Genomic DNA, 12,938 nt, shown 5'->3' on the forward strand with positions numbered 1-12,938 from the left:
CGAATCTATTGATCATCCAGTAATTTTGAATTTCTTTTTCCTATGTGATTTATTTGTTGAAGATATTAGGTCACTTATACTGTAGAATTTTCTACATTCTTGATTTGGCATATTGTGTCTTTTTAGTTTAATTTAATGTGTTGTCTCTCTCCTATACATTAGTCTCTGAAAAAAGATGGCTACAGCTAGAGTATTATTAGACTTAGCTTAGATTTTGGCAGGAATATATTGTACGTGGTCTTTTGTGTTTCCTATTTCATAACATCAGGAAATACATAATGCTTGGTGGTCATAGAGTTATAATTTTGTGTTTATAACAATTTTATAGTTTACTTCTCCATTAGACCATTAGCTTCATGAAGATAGACACTATATTTGTATTTATTAAACCTTTTTTAATCTCCAATGCTTAATACAAGGCATATCATATAGTAGATTGTTAATTATGTTTTATTTAATTAGATAAACTATAAGGATGTAAGTTTAGATGGACAAATATTTTTGAAAATATTTGTATTCCTACAGCTGTATATATCTGATTCTCTTCCTAAGCTTTTGCCAGTAACTGACAATTCATAGGAAATTTTCACCCACAAACTGTGTAACTGATGGAATAATATTGTTTCAGCATTGAGCCTCCAGAACAATAAAGTGGTGAAAAATGGGTTCTCTGGCTGTTGAGAAATCAGATAACCAATAAATATAGATCAAAATCTGCAACTGGAACTCCTCAATTAGGATTAAATTTGAGAATTCATGAAGATGCTTATCATATGTCTGGCACATAGTTGACACTCAATAAATATTATATACTATTACTATTATTATTATCATTATCATTATTATTTTAATTATCCCTGAAAGGGGATATAGTCACAGACTTACGAATGTTATGTTAATGGAGTATCCTGTGCCTTCTTGTGTTTGTCTTTCTGTATTCCCTATAATTAGCTATTAACGTTTTTTCAGTTGGTTAGTATATTCTAAGCACTGCCAAGTGCTTTATAAGCATTTATTTCATTTGAATCTCACAACAACCTATGAGACAGATACTACAATTATATACAGATGAAGAAGCTGAAGTTTAGAAAGGTTAAAGACTTGGCAAATATCACACATCTATTAAGTGGCTAAAATGAATTGAAATCTGTATTTATCTGACTGCAAAACTGTGCTTTTAGTCAATAAGATCTATTGCTTTTCTATAATGTGAGAATATGAAATATCTAAGCAATCTCCCAGTAATTCCAAAACACTGGGATTAGAATCTGACTAGTCTTAAATCATATCAATCACCTAAAGGGTCCTCAGTACGTCCCATTTTAAATTCTTCTCTCTCCGGTGTTTTCTTATGTATCAATGAAAAAGGAAAAGAAAATAAATCTCGTGAAAATGACCCTCACTTTCACTTCCCAGAAAACTTTTGTATGACAAAATGTTCTAGTACTCTTCCAGAAAAAGAAATCCTTTATAATTTAAAGATTTTAATTAAAATCAGAAAGGCTTTATGTGATCCAGAGCAGTCAAATGAATGGTGATATTGGGAAATTGGGAAATAATGTAAATTCTTCATAAGCAGAGTTAATAAGGCATCTCATCTTAGGATAAGAGAAGTATTGTGCTCTTGGGTACATTTGTGTGTAGCCCTTTAAACCTGAAATGCCACTTCAAAACAAATTACACATTCAATATGTCATTCAAACTCTAATTATTCAATCTGAAGGATCCCAGACTTCTTTCTTGGGATAAAAAGCTTTTGTAAGTTGTTTTTCTGTGACTTCCTCATGGGTGACATAATGGCTCTACTCAATAGCCTCTTTTTATACACGTTTTCTTCATATGGTCTATAATTGCTTCTTGTTTCAATGGTATCTATGTTACGGACCTCGGACACAAGTATCTATCAATAACTTGTCATTTGGTATGATCCCACATCATGTCATTCAGGCCCCACTTTTTAGTAGAATGACTTTTCTAGAGCTTCTTCATTGATGATGACTTAATGAAAGAGCTATATATGTAGAGGAGTTAACATTTTCCCCTTTTTGACCTAGAAGGTACCTTTAGTATTAATGAACCTCTTAGCCAACCTTACTACATATTCTGCTTAGTGCTAGAATGTATCTTGGCCCTTTGCTTTTCCCCATCTCTTTTTATCCTCCTTATATGAGAGAGTCCTGGGTATAGCTCTTTTCTATCCTTTGTTTGCTCCCTCAGTCTGTCCTTGTTCATCTGCTAGAAAATGTAGTTTGAGTTTTTTTTTCCCAGTGTAGACAATCTTTATTAGCGGGTGTTAAGAGTGCAAAATAGTAACAAATCCAGAGGGATGGAAAAAGAGGCAGGCCACGGCTCCCCTCCCTCAAGTGAGGGCCCTGTAAACAGGCCAGTGGGGCAGGGACACTTGACTTGACTACGGCCACTTTGGGCCCATCACCCTCCAAAGAACAAGCTCCCAGGCAGGAGGGCTCCTCACAACATGGGGAAGGCGGGGCAGGGAAGGGAGCAATGCCCAGGAAGAGTCATGGACAGCGTCCCACCCCAAGCCACTTGGCTCCTGCCCACTGCACACCTTGACAGCTCTGGGTAGTGGTGATAGGATACTGGGCTAAACCTATCCCTCTCCAAACTGAGGAAGAGACGTGAGATTGCCAAGTCCTGTGGAATATAAGAAAGTGACTTCTGGTTGCTTCCTGGTCCTGTTCTTCCTTTTAGCACACTTAACAGCACAATTTAGATTTTTAATGATAATTTTCTACAGTTTCTTTAATGCTACTTCTGTCAACACTTTTAGAGTCATAGAGCAAATCTCTTGTTATGAGGCTAAAAATCTAAAAATAAATTCCAACACAACACTTAAGTAATTGAAAATTAGTTAAAACCTTATTAAGTTTTACTGATCATGGATTTAATTATTCGATGGATAAAATAATTTCCTATATCATGATGCACAGTGCATTTCCTCTTGAAGGAGCTAGAAAGCCAATCAAGTGAATATTTTTTCTCTTTTTACAACTTGAGTACTGTACTTTATCCATGCTTTTAGTACTTCATGATTTCTAAACTATCACCTTTGTGTTGAATGCTAAAATTTTCCAAAGTTAATTCTGATGTGGTGTCTGAAGCATGTTTGAATTAAGAAACTATACCTGCATTAAGAAAAGTCAAATTTGAAAAAGATATAATATATCCATAGTTTATAGCGGTAGTAACACACCTTTAGGAACAAAAAAATTGTATATATTAAAGAAATCTTTAAAGATGTTGGTCACTCTTACCACAGTTCACTCAGGAAAGAATGTTATGTAGCAAAAGTGCTCTTATTAAAATCACTTTTCATCTTCTTATCATGTACCACACACAGATATTGAGCATATGGTAGAAGGCAATGTACTCCAAGACCTTGAGAAGATAACTCAAACTCTGTGATTCTAAGAAATATTAAAAAAAAATTATACCTCAGCTGCTTCACTTTCTTCTTGAAATTCTTTTAAAGTCTGCTGAAATGGTTCAAACTTCTTAGCTTTTTCAGCAGCTGTCTGTTTTTCTTCTTCATAGGACATAGCAAGAACGCCCAAGAACAAACTTGCCATGTAAAAGGCAAACCAAAAACTTATCACAACAAAAAATATCATGTAGACCTTCCCAGAAGCATAAAGGATCTAAGAAAAGTGGGAAAATAAGACAAAAGAGGAAAACGTTATTTGTCTTCCTGTAATCTCCCATTTTAAAATGAGAAATGAAATTTTGTTGTGACAATAATTTAATTATAAGTGGAATGTAATCCAAGACAGTTTAAGTTCTGTCTCGACTTGGAAAAATAAGCAAAAAACTCTTCAACTTTAGATATACATGTAAGATATAAAATATATGGTACAAAACCAAAGGAAGAATTTAGTAATTTAATTGATTTAGAGTGAGCATTTGACTTTTATATCTTCATTAATATAAAAAACATATTGAAAAGAAAAAATTTTGATCTCTCAATAAAGAAAGCTAGGCAGTCTGAATATGGAAGAGTATGTCCTTAGCAGCAGACTCTTTAAAGATGTGAAGTTTAATGAAGTCAGAGAATGAATGTTTGGAGATCACTTTCTTCTGATCATTACTTTATGGAAACATCGCAACAAGGTACAGTCAGGTCTATTCAAAGGAGTGGGGAACAGGAATATTCCTATCTGTCAGAATACCTGCTTTGGTGAAGAACTTTTAGGCAAATTACATGCAAAAGTCATAGAGTTCACTCGTATGAAGTCACTTAACGAATAGAAAAATACAAAATTTTAGATTTCCAATCTGAGCATTGAGTTGATTTTATTTCATTTTTAATTTTTATTTATTTATTTATTTATATTTATTTACTTTTATTACCTAAGATAGGTCAAAAAATTTAAAAATTTAGAAAATTATGAATAGACATTATCAATCCAAAATACAGTCCACTGATTTATCCTCATTGATTAAAAGTAAATGAACAAAATTCAAGAAAAAAAATGGGAATAGTTTTAATTTTTAAGCATCCATTTGAATTAATAGATAAGTATTATTTACAGAAAATATTGTGTTGATATAACAGTTAAGAATGTTTACAGATTAATAGGAATTTCTAATATTAAACCAGAAATAATTTCTTATTATTCTATAGTATATTTGTCTTTATTTATTTATTTATTTATTTTTTGGTGAGGAAGATTGGTCCTGAGCTAACACCTGTTGCTAATCCTGCTCTTTTTTTGCTGAGGAAGATTTCCCCTGAGCTAACGTCTGTTGCCAATCTTCCTCTTTTTCTTGAGGAAGATTGTCCCTGAGCTAACATCTGTGCCAATCTTCTATTTTGTATGTGGGTTGCCACCACAGCATGGCTTTTGATGAGTGGTGCAGGTCTGCTCCCAGGATCCAAACTTGCAAACCCAGGCCACCAAAGTGGAGCTCGCTGAACTTAACCACTATGCCACCGGGCTGGCCCCAGTATATTTGTCTTTAAAAGTATTTTTAATAAACTCCATTAGTGAGTCAGCTATTTAGGATTTGGTTAAATATTTTTCCCACTGAACTAGCTGTCATGTACAGTAGTACATTCAGGAGTCAGTAACAGATATTATGTAGTATACTGCAGGCCATCTACATTAATAAATACCTTATGAGGGCTGGCCCGGTGGAGTAGAGGTTAAATTCACATGCTTTGCTTCAGCGGCCTGGGGTTTGCAGGTTCGGATCCCAGGCGCAGACCGATGCACCACTTCTTAAGCCGTGCTGTGGCTGCATCCCATATAAAGTAGAGGAAGATGAGCATGAATGTTAGCCCAGCGCCAGTCTTCCTCAGCGAAAAGAGGAGGATTAGCGACGGATGTTATCTCAGGGCTAATCTTCCTCAGTAAATAAATAAATACTTTATGTTTATTGTCTCATTAATTTTGTGCAACACCTTTATGTGATATTTACTATACTATTATTTCCAATATGCAGAAGAGAAATGAAAATTAGATAGGCAAAATGATTTCCTAAAGATTTCACTGCTATGGGAGAATGCCTGAGTCCACAACTTTTGTTCTTTCCACCATATGAAGCTGGTGGAGGATAAAAGTATACACTCTTATTAGGATGGAAAAGTGCACAAATTCTATTACATTTTAGTATAAAATTGGGGCCAATTATAGCCCCCATATGATAGGTTTGTTATGAAAATCAAATGAAATAATGCATGCAAAGATCTTCGCCCATGGCAAATATGCAATACACATTAACTATTGTTAACCATAACTCCATTCCATGAAGATTGACACTTGGCTTTCTTCATTTTTGTACACATAGTGCATCAAACAGTACTTGGATCAAATAAATATTTGTTGAATGAATGAAGCATTATATTCTCCAAAACATGAGCTGTACTCTTTGGGAATAACTGCTGAATTTCCCTAGCCATAGTCAGTTTAGTTTAGGGCAATGATCACGGTATAAATTCAGTCCAAATCAAAGCAAGCGTTATTCACCCTAGTTACTAAAAACTTAGAGTTCAATAAAGATGAAGGTCCTATATGGACTCCAACACCAGGCACTCCCAAACTGATTGCTCACTTCACTGGTAGTGGGAAAGGATTTCCTCTAAGCCAATGCTACCAAGAAAATTAGCTAACATACTTTGAGGGCTGTAAATAAAGGCAAGACATTTGCTGTTATATAAAGTGACATAATCCATAAATATTCACTTAGATTTTTTGTTTATTAAAATTTCATTAAGCATTTCTATGTGTTAGATGCTAAGAACACAAAAATTAGAATAAGACAAAACACTTCTTCTTAGGTAGTAGATCTCTTAGTGGGAGGAAGAGCTGAACAAACAATTAAAATAACCACTGTCAGAGGCAATTATAGGGTACTGCGGAGTTCCGGCAGAGGATATGCCTAACTTTGAAAAGAGGTCTTGAGGAAAAGCTCAAAGAAGAAATTTGGCTTTCAGGCATGAATTTGAGGTGTGAGACTGAAGACAGAAAGAAATTTGAATTTAGGTGGAAGGTACAACATATACTGAAACAAGAAATTATGGGAAAAGCTCATTGAGGAAACAGCAAGTCTTTTTTATACTCAAATAAAGCAGAGAGTATATATTAGGATATTGTTAGGAAATAAATCTGGAGAGTATCTCCCAGTTCTTACGGAAACTTCATCCCATAGGAATTTGGAAACCACTGAAGGATTTTTAGAAGGAGGATTACAAGATAAGATTATTTTAGAAATAAGAAGTTCCTAGTGTTGTGGAGGAGGAAAAAGTTTGGGAAATAATATAAATATTAATCTTACAAAATTAGAAAAATATAGTTTGCATAAAGAAAAAATGTCACTTCTAATATTTTCATGTACTTCTTTTACTAGAAATATAACTGTACTACATGTATGTTTAGTTCACTTGATTTCCATTTAATAATATATCATGTACATTTGTGCCAAAAATATATTACATAATCTTATCATTATTAATGGCCTGTACACACACACACACACACACACACCATAATTTATCTATCCAATTACAAAAAGTATGATGTGTGTGTTTAAAAAAAGAATGCTCTCCTTCCACTGTAAATACTTCTGGAGTTTAAAGTAATTTATTTATTTCATCTAATATCTTTTGATATTAACTATGCTGCTAAAATAACATTGCATACTCTGTGGTAAAACTCTTAAAAGAAAAACTGAATCTCCATTTTAATGAGTATTATATCTTTCTGAGAAACTATGGCCCACAAATCATCAGTTATGAAGACAGACTCTCAGAATTTGGATTTCAAATCCCCTAAAAGCAAGTCTTCTGTTATTATAACTGGAGCATGATTGAATTTTAAAGGGGAATGAGAAGAAATAGAAGAATTGAAAAGAAATAGTACATTGTAGGCATTCCATAAATAATTGCTTAATACATGGTAATCTCATAGGTTCAAATTTTTTGACTAAATAATTAGTACCTAGAAATGCTCTTTACTTAGTTAATATCACATGTATGATATCACAGAGCAGGACAGTGATCTCGGGCAGATACATACGTTGTAAGTTTGGGGAGGTTACCCAACTGCTCTGACCTTAGTGTCTTCATATAAAAAGCAGATATATATATATATATATATATATATATATATATATATGTATATATATGTATGTATTGACCTTGTAGGATTGATTCAAAGACTAAATGAGCTATCGTACAAAAGAGCATAGACTTGGGCACAATGTTAGCATTTGGTTTGACATTCAACAACTCTGGTTCTCTTTTCTTCTGTCCTCAAATTCTTCTCCATGTAAAAATTTAATAAACTACATTACATTTGACCATCATTTTAGAAGGGAAGAACATGGCACCACTCTTAACGTGCAGTGCGGATTCTCTCTGTTCTCACCTGGTGATAAAGTGCTTCAGGGTAATCCTGTGTCATTAACCGAAACAGAGCAAAGAAGGCCCAGCCAAAACTGTCAAAATTTGTGTATCCAGAATCAGGATTTATGCCAGCTTTTACACACACATACCCTTCAGGACACTGACTAAAGAAGACAAAGAAAGGAAAAACCGCTTACTCTTAGATGACGGTAAGATTATGTCCAAATCATAAATATAGAACACCTGCCCCTGAATAATAACGGTCTCCCTTTTCCACAGGGAGTAACTGGTCTCCTCCCAAACAATTCCCAGTAAAAAAGCTGCAAATAACTTAGATTTTATATTGATATAAGCGAAGAGTTGTTAATTAAGCTAACAGAAAAAATGGCCTCACAAATGGCTTTTGCCAAGCCTTTGTTAAAGATTTCTTTACTACCCAATATCAAAGTGAAAGAACAACTGATGGAAAATAACACTGATAAAAATAGAACCGCAGTAGTTGAGGGTTTAATTTTCAAATGATCTCACCTCAAACCCTGAGATCCCATTATTTAAGAGTGAGAAAACATTTATCACATCAATAATTTACAAGCAGTACTTGCATTTTGGTAGAAAGATCAGATTAAATATTTATTTCATCTCCTTTCATGGAGTCTTCATACTTTTATCTATTGGGGGCTCGGATGTTGTGGTTGATTATTACAGTAGCAGTAAATTACGCTTCCCTCTATCCACACCCTTGTGTAGCTCCCTCCGACATTATTCTGGCTTTGGCCATGAGACTTGTTTCAGACATTTGTTAGTGGTTAACAAATGTGATACAAACAGAGGTTTAAAAAGTACTTGTGCATTGAGGTTGCTAAATTGCTGACCCACAGAATCTGAACGAATGAATTTTTGTCCTTGTCTTAAGGCACTAACTTTTGGGATATTTTACCATGCAGCAAAGTATGATGGCTACAGGTGCAACATTGTGTGACTTTCTCTTCTGCCTTGAAATATATCAATCTGATTCTGATTATCCCCATGACCAGATAATTTCCAAGCATTTGAGGTCATATTTGAGTTTGGGATGTCCACAAAAAGGGTGAGCTAGAGTGGGATGGCGTAGACACAATGAGATGGATTCACAATTTGGACGTGAAAATAGAATAGAATCTCAGCAGTAGCTGGGCAAACAGTTGAGCAAGTGACAAAATGGCCAAATCACCTGAATACAACTAAACTACATTACTCATGCTCCTCTCTCACCATGTGCCTTTTGTCAGTCTGGGGCCCAGAGCCTATGAAAGAGCTGAGCCTACAGATGGGTGTCAAGTCATCCCAGCTGAGGAAAGTAACATAAGGAATTACGTAAGTCATAGTACTGCTGAGAAGCACTCTATTTCTATTTTCTGATATCTTCATCTGAAATTATAAGACAATAATACTTAAGAGTTTCATCATCTCCCTGAAGAATTATTTATAAGTACCATTTTTGAGAACAATAAGCTTTTTGTTAACATAAATTATAACCATAAAAGATATACAAGCCATAAATAAGTGAAATAGCATATCTTTACTAGTTCTTTTCTTCAAAGGTTTCTGGCCAAAGAAAAGACTATATTGTTTTTCTTTATAATCCTCACCAGCTCTGGGGCACACTGAATACAGACAATCAGATCCTTGTTTAAGTTCCAGCTCTGCCATTACTAACTTCTTGATCTTGAATAAATCATTTAACTAGTCTGTCTATCACTTTTTACTGTGAAACTGGATTAACAGTATTCCATATTGTACACTTCTAACCATAGTTTTGATGATAAAATGAGATAATGCAATCAAATGGGAATCATCATAAGGCAATAATCATTCAATAAATACTACTGATTGGTGATACTGACTTGATAGAACATTAACACCACTTACCCAGCATCTGTTCTGTTGCCACAAAGGAGAGCATACCTTTCTCCTTCTAAATAATAAAAGTTTTCTGTTTCTGAAAAATAAGAAAGAAATGATATTCTTTACCTAATCTTGAGTAAACAGCATATCTGAAATTATTTAAATCTGTACAGATGAGCAATCTCTCTCTCCAGTGAGAAGGAAGGAGCAGATAGCCCAGCCTTTTTTATCTAGGAGGCTATCCAACGTCTGATGCACAGGCCAAAAGAACTCTGGCAATTCACCTACTTCACTGCCCCAAAGGCGACAAAGCTCAGCATAGAAAGAGGAGAATCCCTTTCAAAATTAGAATTCAGGAAAATGAATATAATCAGCCAGGTGTGAGCAGACTTCAAAGGAGAAATTCCCAAGACTAATCTGTTTGAAAGCTGAAATCCTCTTCTTCCAGGGTTTTTCCCTGATGATCTTCCTGAGCAGAAGACCAGATTTTTCTGTCTCTGCGTTTAATTTCCATTCTCTTCCCACTTTGAAGCTTATTTTTCTCCGTGGAGCATCCAGTGTCGATTACTTGCCCTGATATCAACTAATTTCCATCACACAACCCAAGCTAATCGGAGTCATAGCCCATAGAATTTATCCAGGTATCCTTACCTGTTGTCAATCAAAATGCAGATTGTGTATTTATAGCTATCAGTCACCAGAGTTGGGAACATGCATGCAAAAACATTGGTTTTTTAGGTTTTGAATTCAAATCACAGAGATCAAACCCATGAGATCAGTCCTGAGGGTGTGTGTGTGTATATATACACATGTACAGAGCACACATATATATACACATACAAATATATATATGCAAAATTGTATATATATATACCTACAAAATTGAATTGCTCCAATCTCAAATAATATCACTTTAATTTGTCACCTAAAATAATTTTAGAGGAATTTTTAAGTCATATATAGGAACCACTGATCAAATCTTTTGAATGGCAGTCAAAAACCAAATGAAATTTGACATTAGTAGAACTGGGCAGTCCCAAGTGCTTTCTAAATACAAGGACTATGACATAGCAATTAGGTCAAATAATGTTTTACAAATATGATATTTTCAGCAATTTCTAGCATGTTATTTGAGGACATGGAATGGCTAGAATTGGTAATCTTTAAAAAGTGATTTCTTTAGAATACAATATTGTAATTTAACAAAGATGAAAAGAACCTGACTCTGTTTTCTTAGCAATAACCAGTGAAGTAGCAAAATTTGTTTGTTTTTAAAATAACTAGCATATTTTGTTACAACATCAAAGAAACCAAAGGGAGGTATTTCAGTTGGAATCTAAGATCTAACATCCCCCTCCTGGTGTCCTACCACAGAATTAGGACCATGAAATAGACACATATAATAAGGAAACATTTCACATACTCAGATACTAACAATTTTGTATTACTTGCATCATAATCATATTATGAGTAAACCAATGAGTAAAATTTAAGATATGTTTTAGAACTTATTAAATACAAAGTATAAATAAAATTAATGTAGGACTACATAAGATTCAGCAACACTTCATTTTTATTAGTTGAAAAATATGCTTTTATGCTCAACATCACTAGTCATTAGGGAAATGCAAATTAAAACCACAACGAGATATCGCCTCATGCCTGTTAGAAGGGCCATCATCAAAAAGACAAGTGATAACAAATGCTGGTGTGGATGTGGAGAAAGAGAACCCTTATGCACTACTGATGGGATTGTAAATTGGTACAACCACTATGTAAAACAGTATGGAGGATCCTCAAAAAATTAAAAACAGAACTACCACGTGATCTGGCAATTCCACTTCTGGGAATATATCCAAATGTAACAAAAATACTAACAAAAAATATCTGTACTCCCATGTTTATAGCAGCATTATTTACAATAGCCAAGACATTAAACACCTAACTGTCCATTGATGGATGAATGAGTAAAGAAATTGTGGCTCATGTATATAACGGAATATTATTCAGCCACAAGAAATGAGGATGTCCTACCATTTGTGACAACATGGATGGACCTTGAAGGCATTATGCTAAGTGAAATGAGTCAGACAGAGAAAGATAAATACTATATGATTTCACTTATATGTGGAATCTAAAAACCAAAAAAACAAAAAAACCCAAACTCATAGAAAAAGAGATTAGACTTGTGGTTACCCGAGGTGAGGGTAAGGGGGAGGGGGAATTGGAGGAAGGTGGTCAAAAGGTACAAACTTCCAGTTACAAGATAAATGAGACTAGGGAGGTAATGTACAAAATGACGACTACAGCTAACACTGCTGTATGATATATAGGAAAGCTAAGAGAGTAAATCTTAAAAGTTCTCATCGCAAGGAGAATATTTGTTTTCCTTTATTCTTCTTTCTTTTCCTTTTATTGTATCTATATGGGGTGAAGAATGTTAGTTGAACCTACTGTGGTAATCATTTCACAATATATGTAAATCAAACCATCATGCTGTACAGCTTAAAAATATATATATGCTTTTATTTTTTTCTAAATACTGTCAGAAAGGATCTGATAATTTTAGTATGAGATAAAAATCCAACAAAAGTGTATGGCCTGGTGAAAAAGGAATGGGTTTTAAAGCCAGATTGAGCTTGGTTAGAATGCTAGTTTTACCACAGAGTAGTTCCAGTATGCTGGAACATTCACTGACTTGCTCTGAACTTCCGTTTCTTCGTTTGTCACAGGGGTTGTTTATGTCTCCGCTGCAGGATTATAGTGAAGATATGGGATCAGGCATGCGAGTTACTTGTGCATAACAGCTAAGCAATACTTACTTGGCATTATTTCTATTAGCCCAAATATTTTCATTATTTACCAAAGTATAACTCAAAGCATTTAAAATGAACAGCAGTAACTGAAATCCAACAACAGTAAGAATTTCTATGATGTAGGCCATTTTTTGATTTATAGGGTCACCCCAAAATTTCTAATAAGTAAACTTAAATTCATATTTTAAATAACTTTATGGAAGAAAGGTAGTTTCATAAGGATTCTACTCTGATGAAATTGCAAATAAGACTTTGGTCATATTTATTTATTTATTTATTTATTTATTTATTTATTTATTTATTTTTTGTGAGGAGATCAGCCCTGTGCTAACATCCGCCAATCCTCCTCTTTTTTTGCTGAGGAAGACGGCCCT

The 12,938-nt window shown here is 34.2% G+C and overlaps 1 protein-coding gene across 2 annotated transcripts in view; it reads right to left on the bottom strand.

Moving 5' to 3' along the window:
• The window catches only part of SCN7A (sodium voltage-gated channel alpha subunit 7), an 80,488-nt gene that overhangs the window by 35,788 nt on the left and 31,762 nt on the right, over positions 1 to 12,938 (bottom strand). For both annotated transcript variants that reach the window (XM_058549176.1, XM_058549175.1), the window contains exons 9-11: positions 9,773 to 9,842; positions 7,887 to 8,028; positions 3,456 to 3,659 (exon numbers count right to left, since the gene is read on the bottom strand). In XM_058549176.1, the coding sequence (XP_058405159.1) occupies positions 3,456 to 3,659; positions 7,887 to 8,028; positions 9,773 to 9,842 (416 nt within the window). The remainder of the gene's footprint in view (positions 1 to 3,455; positions 3,660 to 7,886; positions 8,029 to 9,772; positions 9,843 to 12,938) is intronic.

This window comes from Diceros bicornis, chromosome 10 (assembly GCF_020826845.1).
Source record: "Diceros bicornis minor isolate mBicDic1 chromosome 10, mDicBic1.mat.cur, whole genome shotgun sequence".
Lineage (NCBI taxonomy): Eukaryota > Metazoa > Chordata > Mammalia > Perissodactyla > Rhinocerotidae > Diceros > Diceros bicornis.